General features: G+C 32.5%; 1 protein-coding gene and 1 non-coding gene across 4 annotated transcripts in view; both read left to right on the forward strand.

Moving 5' to 3' along the window:
• Sntg1 (syntrophin gamma 1) overlaps positions 1-26652 on the forward strand; it is an 819084-nt gene that overhangs the window by 771469 nt on the left and 20963 nt on the right. For all 3 annotated transcript variants that reach the window (XM_048782887.1, XM_048782889.1, XM_048782888.1), the window contains one exon: positions 10807-10917. In XM_048782887.1, the coding sequence (XP_048638844.1) occupies positions 10807-10917 (111 nt within the window). The remainder of the gene's footprint in view (positions 1-10806; positions 10918-26652) is intronic.
• Positions 21389-21494, forward strand: LOC125610601. The gene has a single exon (XR_007340606.1). It is a non-coding gene; the product is annotated as a U6 spliceosomal RNA (small nuclear RNA).

Here is a 26652-nt window from a genome sequence, read left to right on the forward strand (position 1 = left end):
GTGGGATGAACCCTTAAATAAGACCCTTAAGGCAAAATGGACATCGGGCAACATGGAAATGAAGATAAAGAGCATTGTGGTTTGTGTATAACTCATAGTTACACAGTTGGAGCATAGTATGTTTGAAGGACAGCAGCAAAAGATGAGATTGATATTTAAGGAAGGGCTCAATCTTCAGAGATTTTTTGCTTCTTGACAGGAGTTTAATGATCATAATTGTACCACTGAAAGGTGTTATGTAGCAGAAATATTATTTGAGTTATAAAATGATTGTTTTAGCCAGAAAGGGGACTGGACTTGCACTATCTCAGGCGGGAATTCAAGAATCAAGGGAAGAAATTTAATTGGAAGTTACTGTGAATATCCAAGACAGAAATTGGGGTCTAAACTATATTAGTGGTATGGGACATTAGTAATGTTACAAGAGATTTATGAGGTATGTGAGAATTAGAATTAATAGAGACAGGATCTCATGAAAAACTCAACTATTATTTCTAGATTTACTGCTTAAAAGATGAAATAAAAGCTAATAATACTTAAGATGAATTGAAGAAGAGGGTGGCTAAGGGGTAAGATGAAAATTTACCTCAAATGTATTAATTTTAAAATATCTATAAAACAGAAAAGCTGTCTTAGATTAGATTTCTTGCAAAAGTTTTCTTGGAGAGCTCCTTTAGTAGATGTTATTCCTAGCAGCTACAAGTACAACAGCTCTGAAAAGCTGGGAGTGTAGAGTCCTTATATCCACTGAGGTCCACCTCCAGCATCACTCAATCCTAATTGTTTCTATGGTAATAGGAACAGCTTTTCTAAGATGCTGGTTGCTCTAGTGTTGTAATAAATGGATTACTGCAGTGATAAACAGCTCATGCTAACTAACAAGCACCATCCACTCCTCCAATCACCAATCCAGATTTTCCCTTTAGGCTCTCCAGTGGCCCTTACCTCTGTGGGCTGCGGCAGTGTGCTAGTCAACTTTTAATTTCTGTGACCCAATGAGAGCAACTCATTAAGAAGAAAGAGTTTGTTTTGGCTCATGGTCTCAGTGGTTCCGTCCATGGTCAGCTGATTCCATCTCTCTGGGCCCATGCTGAGACAGAGCATTATTGCAGAAGGGAGCCAAGAAGTAGAGAGAGAAGAAGGAGCCAAAGGAAGAATATTTAATCCCCAAGGACATGCCCCCAGAGTCCCATTCCATACACCTACACCTTAATCTGGCTTACAGTTACCTCTCAGTACAGCTGTCCTTTCAAATTATTAATCCATCAAATGGATTAACCTACTGACTAGGTGGTAGCTCTCACAATCTCATCATTTCATCCTTGGGCACTCCTGCATTGTCTCATATAAGACTAAAGGAGTATCCTCCAGTAATGACCAAACTATAACCAAACCATCACAGGCAGCTTGCCTACTGATGTAACCTGCCTCTCATCCCCAGTAACTGTGCTTCAGATCATGGATGCTGATTTTGTCCATTTACCACTAAATCTGGCAAAGGCAGTATCAAGAGATGTTCAGTGGAGTGATTGAAGATCAAATACATTTCCAACTTCCTCAGATCTCCTGTTGTGTGTAGGGTCAGTCATCCCCTGACCAATGATAACTCCTTTCCTTGACTGCTGATTTCTTGGCACAAAGGGACTAAAATGAACAGAAGGACCCAGTGCCTCAGATCTCCACCTGCACAGTTCAGAGCTAAGCATACAGGATGCCCAAATTTCTGTTATGGCTAACTGGGAGTGATGGTAAATGGGTCCAGTCCTAAACCAATCTCTTCATTCTCCAACCTAAGTAATTTACTTACTGGGGAAGCAGAGTTAACATTCTGGTCAGAGATTCAAAGTATACATCACATTCTGTCCTTTTCTCATCATACATCTACCAGGTGACACATCAGCCATAGAAATTGTAACTATTCTCTCATGCTCCAATTTTGCCTGATGAAGTGTCTTCACTCCAGCAATTCTTTTGTTGTCAAATGAGTACATTGACATGAATTGAGTTTTGAAAACTCCTGTAAACACTGTTAAGTCTTAAAACGTTGAGGCCTCACAGGTAGGTAAAGCAAACCCATACCTACGCCAGGTATATTCCTGTCTATATGAATCATTGCTTTTCAGCGTGAAGGGGGCCAAGGTCATGGGTCCACCACCAAATTGCCAGTTGGTTTAACCAAGGAATTCTGGAGCCATACTGAGTGTTTATTATTGTCTCTGTTAGTAGAAACTGAATACATCTTGGTGAGTGGGGACCATGGTATGGGGTTCATAATGAGCCCCCATTTGTTCTTGTGTCCACATGCCAATACTGGGAGCTGATTTACATCAAACTGCTGAAATGTTTAAGTGGCTTTGTTCAGTGACCTCTCTGTCCTAATCTTTCCTGCCTTGTTTCCTTCCAGTTCTCTCATTAACAGTCTAAGTCTTTTACCTCTTGAAAACATTACAAGAAATCCATGTATATTTTCGCCTTAGGTCACTTCTTTTTCACAAAGTGGATGCCTAGATATACTATCCTCAGCTCCATGCTGTGGGAAGTATTTTCTCCTCACTGCCATCTCTTAAGATCCTAGTCTAATAAAGGAATTGATAGAAAGTTACACTCAATAGTTGGCTTGCACCAACATACTGAGTCTAATATAAACAAAATCTTTTTCTTCTGTTATAAAGAACTGTCCTCCATGTGGTGCATTTGCAAATTTATGAAGCATGCATGGCCGAGGGTTGTGATGAGATGGGGTCTAGCTTCCAGCCTAGTCAGCTTGCTTATGCCTTCTGAATATGATTATAGGTGAACACATTATATCTTGCAACTTTTTTTTAATATGCCTGTTGTAACTTATAGTGGTGGAAAGAATCCAAACATGATATTCAGTTCTGGCATCATGTAAATTTTCAGCACTCTCCTACACCTATTATCATGCTAATGGATGTCTGTCACATGGTGTACAGATTTGCGGAGATGGTATTGCTTAAGTCCAGAACCTACGGAGGTCTATATTGTGATTCTCCTGTGAGGGCTTACCATAAATTCCACATTTTTTTTAGAATAATCATTTCAAATATCTAGGAGATATTGACTTGTAATTAGCAGAATCAAGTTATCACCTCTTCTACTGGGTACCAAATGATGGGTTCTCTGTTGTCAGCAAGATAAGCAGCAGCCCATTTCCAAAATCCCATCTTTGCTCTGAATTGAAGATGATGCCCGAAGGAATTGTGCTAGATTGAAGTCCACAGAGTAATATCTAAGTCAGAGAAACAGGTTTGTTGCATGGTGATTTAGGAGATACACCTGTATGGAAAGAGGCTGGCAGTTTGGGGAAAGGGAGATAATTTACCTCCAAGTGATGTACCTTAGCATTACTTACACCTAGATAGCTTGAATACTGATAGCTTGAGTTGCCCTACAGACATCATGAGGACAGCAGCAGGGTTAGAGCTTTCTATGGATATATCAGCCACAATTTCAGCTCTGCAAGACTTTCCTGTGGTTAAAGAACTCTGTGCTAGGCATAAAGGTGAGTCACCAGCAGCAGATACTGTAGCATCTGAGAGGTGAGTGTGCTGTCACTTATCTGGATGGAATATCTCTGTTCATTACGTAGGCTGTGATGCTAAAAGATGATTGGACTTTAAAAAGGCAGGCTGTATAGATTTGATTGATCGGGTTTCAGAGGAAACTGAAAGGAAAAAATTGCAACTGAGAATGTGGTACAGTTACAATTTCAGAAGGATAAGATTCATTATTCTTCTCATTTTTCCTGCGACAAAGGTAATTTAAGTGGATAAAAGTAAGCATATTTGGAAGAACAGGAGGACAGTAGAAAGACACACTCAGTTTCCAATCAAGCGTGACCTGTGGAAGAGCTGCAATATTTATCAAGAGGCGCAGAGTAGGATAAGAACATGGAAAAGAATAATGCTATTTTAAAGACTTTAAAAGAAGCAAATATATTATTGAATGCACATGTCTCTTAAAAGGGTCAGGGTCTAACATTCATTCACAGTAAAATAATTCCTCCTGTTACCACTATTTCTATTCTATATTTCAATTGCTCCCTGTACCCTTTTTTCAAAAAGAGGCATTATATACCAAAGGTTTATGTAGTAAAGAAAAGGAGATCGGAGGGGAAAATAGCAAGGGAAGATATTTTCCAGACATGAAGAACTTAGTATTTGAAGTCTGTGTGTGTATGTGTGTGTGTGTGTGTGTGTCTGTGTGTAAGCATACATATATATGTATATCTTTGATAGTTTAATTCATTTTAGACATTAATTGGGACATGTTTTCTCAAAATTGTGTTTCATGACTTACATTTAAGATCAAATACAATTTTATTTTTATAACCAATTACAAAGAACTTTTGTTCATAGAAGAATACAAAGAGATCCACCATTAAATTATGAAGGAGTCGATATTTGTCTTCTCACCTCCATTTCTTTATCCTCCCAGAAACATCACCATTACTACCTTTGTCCAGCTGCTTCTCACATTGAAATATGCCATCAGCTTACTGTTCTCTGAAAAAAACCACAGTAGTTTAAACTAATAAAGGGGAAATATCTTTGCAACCTGCAAAAGCAATTTCATGAGCATTATTATCTCATCCATTTTCACAGTAACCTTTAAGGTAGAATAGTCCAGTATTATTTCTTCTAATTTACAAGAGAATATACTAGGGTTACAATAAATTAAGCATTTTACCCAGTATTGAGACTTATAAGTAGGATATAAAATTTGGAGTATATTTCAGAACTTATGGCTCTAAGATCAGCATTTATGTTTATCTCAATATTCTGCCCAAATGCATCCCATCCTAGGATATGTGCATTGTAGTGGGGGAAACGTCTTAATTTCCTGGTAATGGAATTTAGGACAGTCCTGTGGAATAGAAGGCACATAAGTAGGTGATCTTTATAATCCTCTATTCTCATTGTATCTGGGCAACGATGACCCTACAGAATAAATGAATTCTAGTAGGTGGAAAAATAGGGACAAATTCACATATGTATTCTAAGTTATAGTATGGCATCATAAAAACAATTTTTCTACCAAAATTGCACACACATTTTATAAAAGATTTATTATTTCATCTTTTTAAAATTGTTTCATTAAATAATTTATTTTAAATGTACAGATGAAATTGTATGTATTCATCATGTATAACTTGATGTTTTCAAGTACATTTAAATTGAGAAATAGCTAAATCTAGTTAATTAACATCCACATTGCCTCACATAGGTTTCCTTTGTGTGGTGTGTTATTACTACATGATGGGTTGCTTTGTACTTAGATTAGAAAGATTTTGAGGCAAAAAAGAATTGCTCTGGTCTTTCTTTATCAGCCTCTTGTTTCCAAGCACATCAAAGTCTGTAAGTAACAATAATTCCAATCAGCATTCATATCTCACAGTTTTCCTAACACAACTCTATTTGGGTCCACTTCAGAGCCAGCCGCCAGGAATTTTCCTTGGGCTCACTCAAAGCAATATAAATCTCTCCTTATTAAAAATGTAGTGTTGTCCATTCATTTTTTTTTCATAAAAAATATCCTTAACACATTTACCACAAGTTTTTTTTAAAGTTTATCAGAATCTTAAGTACAAAATTTTGGCATAATAGAGTTGTCAAAGGGTTTTTGAATTAAGATAGTTTTCAGACTTTTATTATTTTCCTAGACAATAATTTTGACTCAGGTTAATAAAAATTTGCCTTAGTGAATTTGAGTGTTGCATTGATCTTATAACTTTTCCTAGTTTACTGCATTATTTTTTATGTGACAAATATTTCTGTCAATCATTATTTTCATTATCTATTCATCCTTGAGGTATCCTACGAACAGGCAAGGATTCATGTTCCATAGTAAAAAAAAAAAAAAATTCTCCAACCTCTTTCATATTTTTAATATGCATTATTATAGTCAGAAGATCTGTATTGCACCTCATTGAAAGTTATAGAATTTAATATCTGTCCATTCTTGAGAACTCATCTATTGGATATAGCAAATTTGTGTTTTTTGCTATCATGACTACACATGAAATGTCATTTAAAATTTACTTATAACCTGAGGATTTAAAAACTCTTAATTGTACTGCAAAGCTACACTAGAAAATAAGTTTTCTTGTCCAAAAACTACATAGATTAATGGCAGGATGTGCACTGTAATGTATTTTGATGGACATTTTTCCAGTTTTGTATGTTTTTAAAACATAGTTATCTCATTTATTGCCATGTCCTTATGTTTGCCCTGAACATTATATTACAATAGTCCCCTAATCTACTATTTTGTTGTCTCTAATTTTAGTTACCTGTGGTTAACTGTGTTCCAAAAATAGTCATTGGAAAATTCCTGAAGTAAATGATTCATTAGCTTTAAATTACATTCTCCTTTGAGTAGCATAATGAATCATTGTGCCTTCCCACTCCATTCACCCTGGAAGATGAATCATTCTTAGCTTAGGGGATATATGCCATATAGGATACCAGCCCTTTAGTTACTTATTAGTCTTCTCAGTTATCTCAGTGACCACTGCAGTATCTCACGGCTTGTAGGGTTCAGCACCATTAAAAATTTCCAGCAACCACAAGAGACTTTGAAACATATCCCCCACAAATAAGAAGAGACTTGCATTTTATAGAGACTTACATGATTCTCATAAATAATATTTTAATGTAAAATGTTTATAAATTTCATTATTTAAAAATTTTTAACAATGTCTTTGACATTTTATTTTTCATATAGTATATTTTTTACAGTTACTTTCTAGAAATAAAATTTCTGGATCAAATGATATTATCATTTTAAAGCTTAAAATACATGTTTAAAATTATGTTCCTCAAATTTTACACTATCACCAGCAATATTATGGAAATATTTGTTTGACATCATTTGATTGCTTTAGTTAATATAATTTTCAATGATCATTTACTAGTTTAATGGTTGTTTAATGCAGATATTTTAAAATTAATATGATCTAAATGTCTAATGAAGTTAATAAACATTATTAACAAGAATAATTGTTTTTCTATTTTCTGTGTTTTTTTGTCTGTTGCACTGTTTTCCTTTTTATTTTTTTGGTTATTTAAGGGTTTCTTTCTACCTTAGAATATTTCCTGCTACTCGACAATAAAAAATATATTTTTCCTTAATATATGTTAATTGTACATAAATGAATTAATAATTCATTACTCCTGAACCTAGAACCTATATCTTTTCAAAAATTACTAAATAATTACTGATATAGTCACTTGTAATTTTCCTATAGTTGGAATGTTTATTTCACTTTTTAAAACACAAAGACTTTGACTTAGAGGAAGCTGAGATAAAAAAATTTAACTGTTTTACTGTTTTTCTCAGAAAGTTAATTGTCCAGATAATGTTATTTTTAAGGGTGCTGTATCATAATGGATTTAAAGAGAACATTTAACACAATTTTTAATGATTGGATATTGTTTCTCAATAAATTATATAGTCTAATATAGTAATGATCAAAGTGTACATATAGATTTAACAGAAATTAATGTCCCTATGATAGTGCCATTTTTCTTTAAATAACACAATACTCAATATATAGAAGACACTGCATAAATGTTAGGTAAATAAATAGTTAAAAATTGAGTGAGCCAGGCATGGTAGTCCATGCCTGTAATCCCAGTGGCTCAGGCATGAGGATCACAAGTTCAAAGCTAGCCTCAGCAATTTATCGAGGCCCTAAGCAACTTAGTGAGACTCTGTCTCACAACAAACCGAGGATGTGGCTCACTGATAAGCACCCGAGTTCAATTCATGATATCAAAAAAAAAAGGAGTTAGTGAAATTTTGTATAAATTAATTATGCTTTAATATAATCATGTATCATTTGATATTTTCACTATTCTTATTAAGGCATTTATGACTTTGCTGTTTTTATTATTTTTTAAAAATTAAACATTTTAATTAGTCTTTCCTTTGAATGGATTATGGAAATAGTTTGTTTCTAGAATAATTTTTCAGTTATTTTTAATTCTCTAAAGTATATATAACATAATGTTTGTTATTTCAAGAGTTTTTGTGTGCACAGTTTATTGTCCTTAATTGATTGACATTGTTGTCAAACCATCATCACAATCCATTCCAAAAGTCTTCATCACCCCTAACAGAAACTCTGAAATCACAAAGCAGTTACTGCTCTTTGTCCTATGTCATATATTAGGTTTCTAAAAATTATGTCTGCTGTGCACAAGAGGCTAACATGAAGTCTAAAGACACATTTGTTTGCAAAAGAAATGATGTGAGGAGCATCCATGCAAATACTACCCAAAGGGGAGTTGGCTATTTAATAGAAAAGGAGAAGAACTTTAAGTCATTGCTACAAGAGACAAAAGGACTTTATATTATAAAAGGGAACATTTTACAATAAGCTACAACAATAATAAACATAAAATCCATGCACTCAATACCAGATCCCCAAAATATATGAGCAAAGTGACAGAATCGAAGGAAGAAACAATTCTATAATAATAGTTCCATACTTGGATACCTCTACATAAATACTTGGATAACCAAACAGACCAATCAAAGTCTCAGTAAGTTATTTTGTGGATGTCAACAAACTGACTCTAATGTTTATATGAAAAGGCAGAAGATCCAGATGGAATTAAAGAACTTAAGAAAAGTTGGCAAACTGCCATAACTTGATTTCAAGACTTACTATAAATCTACATATATGTTTGAAAGAGAAATGATGAGAAAATATATTCCAAGCAAATAATAGCTAGAGTTATCTATACAGTGTGATAATAGTGAAAAAAATAGATCAGTAGAACAGATTAGGGAGCACAGAAATAGACCCTCATAAATATAGCCAGATGATTTTTGAAATAGGACCGAAGGCAATGCAGTTGAATGTATAGTCTTTTCCATAAATGGTCCTGAAATAACTGACCACCCACATGCAGAAAAATGAAGCTTTTGCATTAATTATGGGAATTAATATTTAAGAGCAAATGTGGACCGAGGTTCTGTCTTATCATAAGCTCATCTGATTTATTATTTATTCAATACAAATGAGTGAACTAATGACCTTGGTTATATACTATGCATCACACAAATTCTGTATTTTACATCATTTCTTTATGAAATGGCAAAATATCATTTTACCTTGATTGTCACTGTCATTCTCATGTTTTAATCCAATTCCAGTATTACTCCTTTGATGAATAATGTCAAAAATATAAAATTACTTGAGATAAAAATAAGTACTCAGAAAGTTTCATTGATTCCCTGTAACAAGATAAAAAGAAGAAAAGCAATCACCTCTATTGAATTGCATGTGAAAATGTACAGTCCGAATGTTAGTCATTGTTACTTTCTTTCATTTAAAGTCTCATGTTTCCAAAAGAAGACCAGGATTAGAAAACTGGAATAGCTCAACTGAAAATATTACCATGAATTAATTTCACATCTATGAACATTTACTGTGCAATTGTTGGTTGGAGATAAATGTTTGCTCATCCATTTTCATTTGCCCTTAAATATATCCAATGCAACCTCAACTAATCTTATTTTCTCCATGCCAGTGTGAGATTATTGTAGTCAACAGACAGTATATTGGGGATCATTTTTTAAATTTTACTGGAGAGAAAAATAGTATTTTTTCATTGGAAAATCTGCTTGAAAAGGTTAAAAGCCTTTGAGAAAGATGGATTTAAATGGCCAATGTAATGCTAAAATTTATTTTCATAATATGCTTAATTTACAATATTAATGTGTTCATGTGTGCAAATATGCATATTTATGTACTTTTTAAATATCTTGTTTCTCTACAATTTTATCAGAGACAATAACAAAACTGTCCCAAGAAAACATCCAAACATCCAACTACCATAAATGTGTTTCCTTGAATTATTTAGAAAACACAAGAAATTATTTTTAACAAGAGCATATGTTGTTGAATGTATTTCTTTGTAATATATACTAATGAGACAAAGGTGGTAAGATAATTTAAAACTACTTGGTGTGTGATATGTTTTAACACAACTGTGTAGTTTTCCAAGTTAATGATTTATGCCATTTGTATTTAACATTGGGCATGCATATTTTAAATTGTAGTACATGCCAAAGAACAAAATGCTTCATTTACTTTTAGACAATAAGATTTATAATATAGAAGATATCAGAAATAACAAAAATATACAGTTTTCACTTATTTCCAATTTAACCTTCATGTATCTCCATTTTGCTACTTGTAAAGGCTACAGATTTTTGTTGTTTTTAGCTACAAAGAACTGTATTTGTGGATTACTGTATTTCAGAAAGAAGTTATATTTTTAAAGACATTATAGACTCAATCAGGGGCTCTATAAAATTCTTATTCTTATTTAATCTTGTGAATTCACCATGTAAGTTTTTATAATAATTATTTATTAAAGCTGATATGTCATTTTGAAGAAGCTATAAGGTCATTACTTTGGGCTTCAAGTGAAATCTCCAGAATCATCAAATCATAAACACTTCATGACTTACATTGTTGCGAAACAAAGTCAAAATTGTTTCCTGATTAAATATGACATGATACTGAAAATAATTAATTTATATATTTTTGCAATAATTATTTCATGGTTACAGAAGTTATTTCCTGAAAATTAAAGAATATATTGAATTAAATTATAACCTTTAATAAATATATTTTAATTTACATTTTATTATCAGGACATATTAGTAACTTTATGTGTTTTCTACTATTTAAAAGGTAATTATTTCTTGGCTGAATGCAGACATCAATTATACTGACTTGCATGTGTTTCTCTTTTTTCCTTTTAGGCTGTACTTTGGAGGTATAAATTTTCTCAGCTTAAAGGTTCTTCAGATGATGGAAAGAGCAAAATCAAATTTTTGTTTCAGAATCCAGATACTAAACAGATTGAAGCAAAGGTAAACACGATAAATTTATCACATACACACGTCTAATTACACTAATGCTATTAAGAAGCAAAAGGGAGAAAATTTAGAAGAATCAAAGTAGCAAAAACATATTCTCCACTTACCTTGAAACATCCCTCATGGCCAATAGAATAAAATCACTTCAAGATTTTAATGACAAACATCCACTGAAAGGCATCACTTAAAATAAATTATACACAGTTAATTGCGTTTCTTACTTTTAATTCCTCATGCACTGCATTTGTATCACACTAAAATAACATTTTGAAAAGTAAATATGTCACTTGGTGGTTTCACATTCTAATTAAGTAATTTAAAATACTTAAAAAAAGTGAATTCTATTTTATCATTATTTATTCTCTCCCAAAATAAGAATACAAAGTCCTACAGAAACTGATTTAGTAAATAAATGCATTTCCCCAGTGATCTATATGTTAAGCAAGATGAGTTAAATGAATGACTTTCGACTTTGCCCCTTGCGCATTTTTAGTACTCTGGAATATATTAACTATGCTGCTTTTAACTCTTTAGAAAGATGCATTACTTTTATTTTTATGAGTATGTGTATTTGCAAATATTCAAAATCTATATTATTTACATCACCCTACTATGAGATTCATAATGACAATATTTTTGGTTAGCATAAAACATAAAAATACTTCCTTTGTGTAAGAATGTATAAAATTACAAACACCAAAGTGAAAAATTAATCCTGTGGTTGTTATAACCCAATATAACTTTCAACAATGAATTAAAATTATTATTATAATTCTTTTACCTTCCTTTACCCACTAAATCCAGGGAGAAAGTCTTAGCCTGAGATTCAAAGTCTTCCGAGGTCTGGCCTATGTGATAGTCTAGACAAAGGCTTTTTTCAAGATGACCCCTTCTTTGCCTTATATATCTTCTAATGCTTTTCTCTTAACTTTTCTCTTCAGCTCTGATTTGAGCCCCTCTGGGAATATCCATTCTTGTTTTATATCATTCTTTGTCTTTAGTATTTCTTTCTGGAGTGTATATTGAAGGAGAGAATGGTGGATGCACTTCCCTTATGCTGGATCCTTCATATTGTATTTCTCTAAAGCATTAATATTTCCATGACCTTGCCTTATATTTATACCTCATCAATTTAGACAAATGCCTTGATGACTGTATCCACTTCCTTTAACTTGTCTCATAACTTTCAAATCTACATTCCCAACACGGCCGCCTCCCTAAACATAGGCACATCTTCTCTCTGTCTTGTCACTACTCCGCCCTTCTTCCCATCAGCTGCCAGGGATGGATCATTCACTTTGTGCCAGCCAATTATACCACTCTTTAAGTCAGTTCTTAGAGCTGCTATCAAAAAATGTATTGCAGTTGTGAACTATTTACTTTATATATTTACTTTTTAAATATATTTACTTTAACTATTTACTTTTTATATTTACTTTAGCTCTTGGTAGATTTTTCAGTATTTCAAAGTACGGCACATATGCTAATACTGATGAATTCATGTTAATATCATTTCTGTATTCTTCAAGCAAATGGGAAACCTCAACCATGAGTTACTGACAGCAGTATAGTATTTATTTGATTTTTGTTTATTAGATTTCTAACCCTTTTTAAATTTTTTTAAATAGTTTTTTTTTTAGTTATAGGTGGACACAGTACTTTTATTTTATTTATTTATATGTGACACTGAGGATCAAATCCAGTGCCTCACACATGTGAGGTGAGCACTCTACCGCTGATCCACAACCCCTTTCTAACACTTTGAGTGAGCTCAGAAACCCTCAGCACATGAAGCAAAAATTACAAATTTAATCAAATGTCCACTATTTAGTTTTTGCTTTAATATGATGTTTATTACATAATGCAGCTATGCAGCTGATTATATTTAATTTATTAGTTACTTACCTGAGAGTCACTAAATGTTATTCTCATTATTCTTGTGTTTTTAAGCTTTATTTTATAATTTCATTCATCATGTACAAATTTTAAAAATAAGATATTTGGTTACATATGATTTTCAAATTTATAGGTAGCAATTGTGGAATGAAAAAAACAGTTTTAAAAATAATGAAAGACTACAATATTTGGTGAGTTAATGAAGGTACTTTTTGGGGAGTGGGTACTGCAGATTGAACTCAGGGGCACTTAGCCATTGAGCCACGTCCCCAGCCCTATTTTATATTTTTATTTAGGGACAGGGTCTCACTGAGTTACTTAGCACTCACTTTTGCTGAAGCTGGCTTTGAACACATGATCCTCTTGTCTCATAATGAAGGTCTTTAAAGTCAGCATCTCTCTGTATAAAATAAGGAAAATAATACCCCCCAGGGTAACATTAAAAAATACCAAATTAAAAATTGAGGCCATATAACAAGTGAAGTCACTGATCAATCAGAAGGGTGGCAAGCTATACAGACTTTTTGAGCCACTTTGTAACTACCTCCAGACTATCACCTCTGCTGATATCAGATAAATTGTATAAGAATTAAAATTAGAGCATTTGCCAACGTTTTTATATTCTATGCAACCGCAACTTGTAAGTAGTAAACTAATGTCCAAACAGAACCAAAAATAAGATTGTTGATGTTCAGATGTTCTAATCATAGTTTTAAGCAATGCCTAGTAATTATAAACAATTTTACATGAGTGTTTTCTAGTCCATTTTTAAAATTAGATTGTTTTCTTTCTTTGTTTTTTGCCTATTTTCTAATTGTATCATTTGATTTTTTGTGCTATTTTTCTGTTAATGATGCTAGAGACATTTTAAATTACTATCGTTATTTTCTATGTTTTTTCTGTAATCAATTTAATGAATTCTGCTTTCTCACTTGTTTTATTTTTGCTACTATTGTCACTTTGGCTTTATATTCCTCTTGTTTTGAAATAGAATTTGAATGAATTAGACTTTTTTTCATTTAAAAATAAATTTTTAAAAATTATTTTTTGAATGAAAATTTACCTAAGAAAGGGCTGTTTTAGGTACCCAGAAAAATTAAGTAGAAATATAGCAATTTCCCTTTTGTTCCTCTCCCCAAACAGGCAGCATGTCTCCACTATCTACAGCCTACAATGGTGTGGCATGCTTGTTACAACCATTGAAGCTTCATTGACACATCATTATCTCCCAGAATCCATTGTTAATATTAGGATTAAATTATAGTATGTGCAACACCAAGAGTTGCCCCTAATGTGGAACATACAAAGTTGATTCACTGGTCTGAAGATCCTCTGTGCCCCGTCAGATCATCCCTACCTTCCAGTAACCATACAATCACTGATCTTTCACAGTCTCCCTAGTTTAACTTTTTAAAACTTTAATAAGTTGAAACATACAGTAGATATTCTTTCCAAGTTGACTGTTTTTACATGGTAAAATGACTTTCTATGACATTTATTTTCAGTACTGAATAATACAGTATTCTATTTCCTGGATGTATCACAGTTAATTTATCCATTCACTTAGTGAAGGACATTTTGGTTACTTCTGAGTTTTGGCAATCAATTATGAATAAAGCGGCTTTAAGTATTCATTTTTTGTGTGTACAGAAAATTCAATTCTTTTGGATAAATAAGTACCAATTATTGCTAGATCTTAGGGTAAGGCTGTTTCGTTTTTAAGAAATTGACAACTTGTCTCCCAAAGTGAAAAATTTTCATTCACAGCAGCAATAAATGAGTGTTCCTGTTGCTCCACAGACTAGTCAGCATTTGGTTTTGTCAGTGTTTTAAATTTTGAGCATCTAACAGATGCTTCATGGTATTTCATTGGTTTGATTTTCATTTCACTGAGGACAAATAATGTAAAGCATGTTTTAATGAACTTACTTTTCACGCATACATACTGTTCTGTATAGCTGATGTTCTGTTACTGTTTTAGACACTATATTTCCCAAGTGCTACCCAGGGTCTGGTACATGCTAGACAAGTACTCTGCCTCTGAGCCACATCCCCAACCCCAAAACACTATAAATTGGGGTGTCTGTTTTCATATTGTTGAGTTTTAAGAGTTCTTTGTGTATTTTGATTATTTTTTCATCTGAAGAAGTCTCTTTTCTGACTTCTGTAAATATTTTATCCTTATCTGTGACTTTGCATTCTCTTTCTTCATAGAGAAGAAAGGTGGTTTGTCATTTCTTTAATTGATTGTGCCTTTTGTGCATATATAAAAACTCATTTACCAAACCTAATCTGTATTTTCCCATTTGCTAACTTCCAGCAATTTTACAGTACCACATTTTACATTTGGGGCTGTGATTTATTTTGAATTAATTTTTGTAATGTGAGATCTATGTCTGGATTTATTTCTTTCCTTTGCCTTGATAGTAGGTGCACAGTTATTCTGGTATTGTTTGTTGAAAACTCTATATTTTCTCCATTCTCTTGCTTTTTGGCTCCTTAATCATAGATCTGTTGACAATATTGTGTGATCCCATTTCTGGACTGTCTCTTCTGTGCAATTTATCTCTTTATCTGTGCTCTTCCCAATATTACACTCTCTTATCACTACAGCTTTAGAGTATTTGTTAAAGTTAAGAACTGTGAATACTCTAAATTTGTTCTTGTCTTTTGATATTATGTTGGGTATTCAGGGTCTCTTGCCTCTTCTTATACGCTTGATTTTCTTTTTCTTTCTTTCTTTTTTTTTTTTTTTTTTTGAGAGAGAGAGAGAGAGAGGGAGGGAGAGAGAGAGAATTTTAATATTTATTTTTTAGTTCTCGGTGGACACAACATCTTTGTTTTGCATGTGGTGCTGAGGATCGAACCCGGGCCGCACGCATGCCAGGCAAGCGCGCTACCGCTTGAGCCACATCCCCAGCCCTCTTTTTCTTTTTTTATTAGAGTTTTAAACTAATCCATAGTAGTTGGGTTCATCCTAACAAACTCATACCTGCATGGAATTCAATGTTGGTTCACTATCCTCCCTGTTTCTCTCACCTTTTTTTTCCTCATGTCCTCCTTCTCTACCCAATATAAACCTTAGAATTAATTTATTTTTATCAACAAAGTAATTTTCTGGGATTTTGAATAAAAGTTTATTAACCTATAATTTTAATTGGAAAAAAATGATATCTTAACAATAAAGGGACTTCTTATCCATGAACATGGACTCTGTCTATATATCCCAATTGCTATTTAATTTTAATTATTATTTAATTAATTTAAATATTCAATTTAATATAAATTATTATTTGATTTTATTGTTTATTTTAATTTATTTAATTTCTTTATTTTATTTCATTAGATTTTATAGTTTTGCTCACATATATCTTATCTATACATAGTTATGTTTATACTAACTAAACTGTCTTTTTTTTTTTGGTCAGAATTTATATTTTATTCTGTAAACAAGTTAATTTTAAATTTTGTATCACAGGGGTCCTAATAAACATTGCAATCATGATATTGATAATTTTGACAAATCTTATGTTATTGAGATGCACAAATTATGTAATTCAGAAATCATAGTAGTATAGTTTCTCATATTCATCAAGATATTTCAGGTTGATCAGAGGGTAACTTTTTTTTTTAAAGAGTTTTTTTTAAATTTTTATTGTTGGTTGCTCAAAACATTACATAGTCCTTGATATATCATATTTCACACTTTGATTCAAGTGGGTTATGAACTCCCATTTTTACCCTGTATACAGATTGCAGAATCACATCGGTTACACATCCATTGATTTACATATTGCCATACTAGTGTCTGTTGTATTCTGCTGCCTTTCCTATCCTCTACGATCCCCCCTCAACTAAACTGTCTTGTGAGTGAATATCATTGCCTTTATTTCCACTCATGGTGGGAAATGTTTGAACTTTCTACCATTAAATATGATGGTGGCAACATTTTAGTAGATTATTTTTTATCAAATCGAGATATTCCCTTTTATTCTTAGTTTACTGAGAGTTTGTAGTCATGAACAAGTGCTATGTATTTTTTCTGCACTTAATGGTACGATCATATGTATTTTTAGCTTGTTGATATGGTGGAATATATCAACTAACTTTCAAATGATGAACAAATCTTATTGATCCACCATAATACCAAATTCAGCTAATTCTTCTTTCATTTCTATTGGTTTGCCAAAACACTATGATGTTCTATTATTGCAAAGAAAATTTTTGAGAATTATTGTATCATCTAAGACAGTTGACCAATATATTATCTGTAATACCCATCTTATCTCTAATAACTCTCCCTACTTTTACTTTTAACCTATATGTATTTTATATTTAAAGTTGATTTGTTACAGATGATGTTGTGTCTGGTCTCATGATATGTCTGATAATTTTTAATCGATACATTTAGGCCACTGATATTCAAACTAAATATTGATATTTTGGGATATATATCTAAGGTGTATTACTCTTTTTCAGTGTTTCCCTTGTTCTTTATCATTTTATGTATTTAACACATTTTATGTTTCAATTTTCTCTCCTTATTAGAATAGCAGTCATACTTCTTTGTTTCCATCTTTTTGCTTCTTTCTTTGTGTCTTTATTTCTTACTTACTTTTCCTTGAGGTTCAAGTAGTTTCATACTGTTTTCACAAACCTTAGGAGAGTCATCTTAGTGATAGAATAATCCTAGTTCTTCCCTCCCAACTCTCACTAATTGGAACCAGAGACAATTTCTGTCCCTAATTGTACTTGTAAATATAGACAGATATATACATTTATATGTTCTTATATATATATCTACAATGAAAACTACAGAACTACAGACCACTAAAGAAAGAAATGGAAGACCTTAGAAGATGGAAATATACCCCCCCCCATGCTCTTGTATAGGCAGAATTTAATATTGTTAAAACAATCATTCTACCAAAAGCATTATACAGATTTCATGCAATTCCTATTAAAATCTCAATGATATTCTTTATGGAACTAGAAAAAGCAATCATGAAATTTACTTGGAAAAATAAGAGACCCAAAATAGCCAAAGCAAACTTTATCAAGAAGAGTGCCCAGGTGTGGTGGCTACACCTGTAATTGCTGTGGCTTTGGGAGGCTGAAGCAGGAGTATCATGAGTTCAAAGCAAAAACAAGGCACTAGGCAACTCATTGAGACCCTATCTCTAAATAAAATATAAAATAGGGCTAGGGATGTGGCTCTGTGGTCAGGTGTCCTTGGTTCAATCCCCAGTAACCCCCCAAAAGAATAGTGAATCAGGAAGCATCACAATACAAGACCTTAAACTATACTACAGAGCATATAACAAAAAACAGCAAAGTATTGGCATCAAAACAGATATATAGACCAATGGTACTGAATAGAAGACAGAGAGAGACAAACCCACTTAAATACAGTTATCTTATACTAGACAAAGGCACCAAAAACATTCATTAGAGAAAACAGCCTCTTCAAAAACAGGTGCTGGAAAAACTGGGTATCCATATGTAGCAAAATGAAATTAAACCCCTATCTCTCATCCTGCATGAAACTCTACTCAAACTGGATCAAAGACTTAGGCACTAGAACAGGGTCCCTAAGCCTAATAGAAGAAAAAGTAGGCCTTAAACTTCACCATGTTAGCTTAGGAACTGACTTCCTTAATAATTAAAATCAAGAATCAATAAATGGGATGGAATCAAACTAAAAATCTTCTCCATGCAGGAAATAATAGCATTGAGAGAGAGCCTACAGAATGAGAGAAAATCTTTACCACATGCACCTCTGATATAGCATTAACATCCAGGATATATAAAGAACTAAAAAACTTAGCTGGGCTAGGTGGGGCACACCTCTAATCCCATTGGCTGGGGATGCTGAGGCAGGAAGATTACAAGTTTAAAGTCAGCCTCAGCAAAAGTGAGGTGCTAAATAACTCAGTGAGATTCTGTGTCTAAGCAAAATACAAAATAGGCATGGGGGTGTGGCTCAATATTCAAGTGCCCATGAGTTCTATCCCTGTTACCTGCCCCCTGCCCGGGAAAAAAAAAAAAAAACTCAATAAACTCAACACCAAAAAACAAATAACTCAATTAATAAATGGACTACAGAATTGAGAAGACACTTCACAGAAGAAGAAATATCATCAGTCAACAAATACATGAAAAAATTTTCAACATCTCTAGCAATTAGAGAAATGCAAATCAAAATTACTCAAAGATTTTATCTCCCTCCAGTCAGAATGGCAATTATCAAGAATATGAACAGTGGGGTGGGTTGTGGCTCAGTGGTAACAGCACTTGTCTTGCACATGTTAGGCACTGGGTTCAATCCTCAGCCCCACATACAAATAAATAAATAAAGATATTGTGTCCATCTACAACTTATAAAAAAATTAAAAAGAAAGAATACAAACAACAATAAATATTGGTGAGGATGTGGGTAGAAAGGTACACTCATACATTGCTGGTGGTACTGCAAATTGGTAAAATCACTATGGGAAGCCTTAAGGAGATTCCTTAGAAAACTTGGAATGGAACCACCATTTGACCCAGCTGTCCACTCCTTCTTTTATACGCAAAGGACTTAAAATTAGCATACTAGAGTGATGCAACCACATCAATGTTTACAGCAGCTGCATTCACAATAGCTAAACTACTGAAACAATCTAGGAGCCCTTCAACAGATGAATGAATAAAGAAAATGTGGTATATATATACAATAGAATATTATTCAGTCTTAAAGAAGGATGAAATTATGACATTTGCCAGTAAATGGATGGAGCTGAAGAATATTGTGCAAAGCAAAATAAGCCAATCTCAAAAAAGAAAGGCTGAATATTTTCTCTGATATGCAGATGTTAACTCACAATAAGGGGGTGTGTCATGCAGATGTTAATTTACAATAAGGGGGTGTGTCTAGGGAAGAATGGAGGAACTCTGGATTTGGCATAGGGGAGGGGAGGGAGAAGATTAAGTATGGTGGTAGGAAGGATAGTAAAATGAAGTATTATTCCATTATGTGCATATGTGACTACATGACTGATGTGATTCTATATCATGTACAACCAGAAGAATGAGAAGTTATACTCAACTTATGTATGATGTGTCAAAATGAATTCTACTGTCATGTGTCACTCATGAGAACAATTTTTTTTTATTTTAAAAAGATAGAAAAATAAATGTCTCTCTCTATATAAACATCAGTGTACATAATCTAATATATTATGTTTACTATACAGTTGTATTATTTTGTTATATTTATGTTATGTTTATAACATAAATAACTGCATTATAATGCAGTTATAATACAGTTGTATTATTTATACAGTTGTAATATAATAGTTGTATTATTTTGAACAAGTTATTATTGTTTAGATAAATGTTGAATAACTTATTTGTTAGATAAATTAAGAAATATAAGATCTTTTTACTTTGTTTATTCCTTCTTTTGATGCTATTCATTTTATTTTTCTTTCTATTGATCCAGTCTGATCTATCTTATTTTCTTCTTTCCAAATAATTTATTTTAAAATTTATTACAAGGCAAGTCTACTGACAGTAATTTTTTTCAATTTTTGCTTGTCTGAAAATATCTTTATTTCTCATTCAGTTATAAAGAATAACTTCACAGGGTGCAGAATTCAAAGTAGATAGCTGTTTTTTCTTCCAATATTTGAAATTTTTTACTTGCGATATTTCTCTTATTTCTTGTGTGATTTCAGAGAATATGAATATAAATTTTATCTTTGATGCATTAGGGAGAGGTAAGGCGTTTTTTTTTTTTTTCCCTCAACCCAGTTTCAGAAAAAAAATACATACATACACTCTCACACACATATGCTTACATACATATAAATATGTACTTTTCTTTTTTATGACATTTTTATTGAGTCTTTTGAGATATACCTAACATTATGTATATTCTGAATGTTAATACTGTATCTAAGGAGCAGGTGGCAAAGTCTTCTCCCATTACACAGGCTCTCTCTTCATACTTTAAATGGCTTCCTTTGCTTTTTAAAAGCTCTTCCATCGGATATAATCCCATTTATTGATTATTGATTTTATTTCTTACTTTTTAGAAGTCTTATTAAGGAGGTCAATTCCTGTGCCAACATGTTGGAATGTTGTGCTTATATTTTTTCTAGCAGTTTCAGAGTTTCTGGCCTAATTTATAGGTCTTGCATTCACTTTGGGTTGATTTTTGTGCAGGTGAAAGATAGAGGTCAAGTTGTATTCTTCTCCATATGGAGTACCAGTTCCTCAGCACCATTTTTTGTAAAGGCTATATTCTCTCCAAGAAATGTTTTTGGCATCTTTGTCTAATACTATATAATTGTTTTTATGTGGGTTTACCTTTGCATCTTCTATAGCATGGCTCCTCAAGTTTGTTTTGGTGCCAGAACCATGCTGTTTTTGTTGCTATAGCTCTATAGTATATTTTGAGGTATTCTATTGTGATGCCTCCAGCATTACTATTTTTAATCAATATTGCTTTGATTATTATGGTTCTCTTATTTTTTGAAAAGAATTTTAGAATTGCTTTTTCCAGTTCTATGAAGAATGTCATTGGGTGCTTGTCTCGGCAGCACCTATATTAAGGTTGGAACAATACAGAGAACATTAGCACAGCCCTGCACAATAATGACACACAAATTCCTGAAGCATTCCATATTTTTTTTCTCTTTTGATATGAAGAGGCCAACACATAATGGGGTGGGAGGGGTAGGGAAAATAGAAGTTTATTGGATTAGACAAAGGGAAATGAAGTAAAGGGGAGGTGGGTATAGGAAAGACAATAGAATGAATCATGCATAACTTTCCTATGTTCATATATGGATACACAACCAGTGTAACTCCATGTCATGGTCAACAAAAACGAATGAGATCCTAATTATAATGTGTAATATGTCAAAATACATTCTTCTTTAATGTATATCTAAAAGGAACAAATTCCAAAAAGGGGAAAAAAACCATAGAATATCATTGATAATTTGATGGAAATTTCGTTGAATCTGTACAATGCTTTTGGTAGCATGGCCATTTGCTATTAATTTTACCTACCCAAGAAAAAGGAAGTGCTTTTTATCTCCTAAGATCTTCAATGTCTTTCTTCAGTGTTCCATAATTTTCATTGTGAAGGTTCTTGGCATCCGATATAATATTTATTCCCAAGTACTTTATTTTTTGAGTTTATTGTGAATGGAAGAGTTTTCCCAATTTATTTTTTGGCAAGTTGGTTATTTGAGTAGGAAAGTGGTTGAAATATACACACACACACACACACACACACACACATACACACACGTATCTTTTATACTGATGCTTTGCTGATTTCATTTATCAGCACTAGAAAGTCTTCTAGTGGAACTTTTTGGGTCTTGTAAATATAGGATCATATCATCAGCCAATAGATTTGAGCTCTTCTTTTCCTATTTATGTCCTATTGATTTCCTTCTCTTGCCTGGCTGCTCTGGCTAGAATTTTGAGAACTATGTTGAATAGGAGTGGTGTCAGTGGATATCCTTGTCTTGTTCCTGATAGTAGAGGCAGTGCTTTCAATTTTTCTCTGTTCAGTATGATGTTGGCCTTGGGTTTGTCATATATACCCTTTACAATATTGAAGGAGGTAAGTTCCTTCTATCCCTAGTTTCTCTAGATTTGGGGATGGAGGGTAGTACAAACCTTACTTAACAACCGAGCCTAATCCCCTGCTTTTTTTTTTTAACTTTTGGTAAATTTTGAGATGGGCTTTCACCAAGTTGCCTAGGGCCTTGCTAAGTTGCTGAGGCTAGCCTTGAACCTACAATCCTCCTGCCTCAGCCTCCCAAGTAAATGGAATTTCAAGTGTGTATCACTGTAATTAGCTATTTTTTCTGGTGCTTTAAACATGAGTGGACACTACATTTTGCCAAATGCTTTTTTCTTCATCTATTGAGAGAATCATGTGATTTACGTCCTCAACTCTATACATGTGGTGAATTACATTTATTGATTTCTGTATGTTGAAACTTCCTTAAACCCCTGAAATTAACCCCATTTGATTGTGGTGCCCTATCTTTTCAAAATGTTTTTGTATGTAGTTTGCCAATATTTTATTAAGAAATTTTACATTTATGTTCATCAAGGATATCAATCTAAAGATTTCTTTTCTTTATGTGTATTTGTCTGATTTTGGTATCAAGGTGATACTGTTTCATAGAATGAATTTGGCAGGGATCCCTCCTTTTATATTTCATGGAATAATTTGAGGAGAATTAGTATTAATTTTCTTTAAAGTCTGGTATCTCTCATTTTATTTATTTGAGTCTTCTCTATTTTCATTTTGTCTAATTTGGCAAGTGGTATATCAAATTCTGTTTATCCTTTCACTGAGAAGACTGATGTTTTGTATTTTTTCTTTATTCTCAGTTTCATTCTGATTATAATTATTTTATATCTTCAACTGACTTTGGTTTAGTTTGTTCTTTTTCTAGCACCTTGAAGTGTAATGTTAGGTTGTTTATTTTAAATCATTCCAATGTTTTGATGTTTAAACTCACTGCTATAAATTTTCCTCTTACAACTGCCTTCATACTTTCCCAGAGATTTTGTTATGTTGTATCACTATTCTTAGTATTTTTTGAGAAATAATCCCCCCCCATTTCTTATGCTGTTCATTTATTGTTAAAAAATGTATTATTTAAGCTCTAGGTTTTAGAGGATTTTCTGTTTTTCAATTTTATCATGGATTTCTAACTTACTCCATTATACTTTGATACATGTAAGAAATTATCTATATTTATTACTAGTTTATCATGATCTGATACAACATAAAAATTATCTGTATTTTTGTCTTTGCTAAGATTTTCTTTGTGACCTAAAATATGATCTATTTTAGAAAATGTTTCTTGTAGTGCTGAGAAAAATATATATTTAGATGTTGATGGATAAAATATTCTATAGATGTCTGTTAGATCCATTTGGTTCATAGTACTTTTTAGATCTGAGAAATGTTTACATGGTTTATGTCTACATGATCTATATAGTGTGAGACAGATGTGTTGAATTCACCTAATATTTTTTCATTATTCTCTATTTGATTCTAATATTGAGAAGATTTTTTTCTTATACGTAGATGCATCATTTTGGGGGGTATAAATATTTACAATCATTTTTATCTTGTTGTTGGATGATCCAGTTAACCAGTATGAAGGGACCTTCTTTGCCCCTTCTGATTAATTTTGGCTTGATGGCCACTTTGTCTGATATGAGACAAGCTATCCCTGCTTGTTTACAGGTACCATATGCACGGCATATAATTTCCCATTCTTTCACCTTCAGTCTGTGGATGTCTTTGCCTGTGAGGTGAGTTTCTTGCAAGCAATATATTGTTGAGTCATATTTTTTAATTCAGTTTGTCAATATATGACTTTATTGAAGAGTTTAGACCATTTACATTCAATGTTATTATGGAGAGGTAATTTTTATTTCCTGCCATCTTAATTTTTTTGATGTTTAATTCAGACTTGGTTCTCCTTTAATTGACTATTCTACTGTAATGCATCCCTATGCTGATTTTCACTTTTATTTTTCATTTATCCTTCATGAAATATTTCATTAAGTATGTTTTTTAGCAATGACTTTGTGATTACAAATTCTTTTAGTTTCTGTTTATCTTGGAAGGTGTTTATTTGATTTTCAATTACGAAGCTTAATTTTGCTGGGTATAGAATCTTGGATAGCACCTTTTCTTTCAGAGCTTGGTATTCCAAGCCCTCCTACATTTTATGATCTGGGTTGAGTAAGCAGTTGAAATTTATATTGGTTGACCTATAAATGTGACTGGCCACTTTTCTCTTTCAGATTTTAGAATTCTATTCTTATTCTGTATCTTAGGCAATTTTATTATAATATATATATTGGAGTAGAACTATTGCAATTTTGTGTATTTGGAGTCCTATATGATTCTTATATGTGAATTTCCATCTCATTCCTAACGTTTTGAAATTTTTCTATATTATTTCATTGTAAAGTTTGTACATCCATTTACTTTGTGTTTCAGAGCCTATGTTTACCCCAATAATCTTACATTTGGTCTCTTGATGTTATACCATATTTATTGAATATTCTGTTCATGGTTTCTTAATATCTTTTCTTTTTTGGCAAACTTTATTTTCAAGATTATATACTTTGTCTTTGAGGCCTCAAATCTATCTTCAAAGAAGTCTTTCCATTGAATTTTGTTGTTGTTGTTGAGTTTTCATTTCCTGGATTTCTTTTGGTTCTTTTTCAGAATATCTATCTCTTTATGGAAATGATCTTTGAATTCCTGTATTTTCTCTCTAATTTCACTGCTTACATCTTATTTTAGCTCACTGAGCATATTAACCATGAACTTTCTAAATTCTTTCTCTGACATTTCTTTCCACTGTATTATCAATAGAATTAGTTTTGAAATGTTATGGGCTGATTGAAGCAGTTTGTTGTTTTGGTTTTGGTATTGCTTGTATATCTACCCATCTACTGGGATGGTTATTATTTCTCCTTTTAATCAAGGGTCTATTTCATGAGCTTCTTTTCCATATGAGCCCTGGATTGGGTTAATATCAGGATATTTATAGTCTGACTCATTGCCTACTCTTTGTTGAGTATCAGTCACTTTGGGAGATGCTGCTGAATCCTACTTACTATAATAAATTCAGAATCAATCCATGTATTATCAACATTATGAAAAGGAAAATACTTGTTGATATTGTTTCCACATTTCTGTTTTGTCATTTTTAATTATTGATATTTCTCATGGTTTATTTTCTAAAAATTTCCCTCTATGCTTACATTGTCCTCTTTTTCTCATTTTTGGATAGTTTATCTGTTTATGTCCTTATCACATCAATCATGTGGATGTAAGTTTCTGATTTGATAATTACAATTTCTCTACCATATTTTCATCTTGTTCTGGAGTTTGCTTTTTATCTACAAACTGTGGGTTTTATGTTATTGATATTGAGGTTGTTGTTTCATCATGATTTCTATCTAATATTTTCTTGATAGATGGGTATGATAAGTTATCTGAAAGGAAGTTATAAGTAGACATTTAGAAATGTGGTGAAAAGTGTGAAGGAAGAGACACATTCTCCAATACTCAAAGTAAGTTTCATTTATTTAGTAAGCCTCTGCTTCTGGACTGTGATTTCACATATGCTGCTAATTTCCCTCCCTCTTGGCTGGGCAAGACAGCTATCTTGGGCTGAGGTTGGGTGTGTCCCTTCCCTCAGGTCAGTAAGACTCTGATGAACTGGTAGTATGTAAGAATCTTTTTCATTAGTTTCTCCTGAAGTCAAGCCTTGTTAGAAACAAAGTGTTCTGGTATATTTCAGCACCAGCTGCTCTGTGGAATGCTTTGTAATTTCTCTCCAATACATCATGTTTTTCTTTGTTTGTATTAAGGTTTGGTGGCAGAGGTTGGCTTTTGACTTCATGTCTTTGACAGAAATATTGTTTTAGTCTCAGTTTTTCCAACATTTTTTCCCAGTATCCTATATGAAAAAACAGCTATGAGAAAACTCTGAAGATGAATTTTTAGAAATGTAATGTTTAGTTTATAATTATTTGTGAATTTAACTTTTTATAATTTATTTTTAGTCTGATTACAGTGTGGGCAGAGAATTTATTCAAACTAATTTCAGTTTTTTCATTCTCTATATGATTTTATTTTTATGAATTCATGACATTTTCTTTGTGGCTAAGAATATGGCCTTATCACAGCTTGAAAAGAATAATACGCATGTGTAGACTTTTTAATCTCAATACCAAAGCCATACAAGGACATTTCAAGAAAAGAAAATTACAGGCCAA

Source organism: Marmota marmota, unplaced genomic scaffold (genome assembly GCF_001458135.2).
Source record: "Marmota marmota marmota unplaced genomic scaffold, marMar, whole genome shotgun sequence".
NCBI classification, from domain to species: Eukaryota; Metazoa; Chordata; class Mammalia; order Rodentia; family Sciuridae; genus Marmota; species Marmota marmota.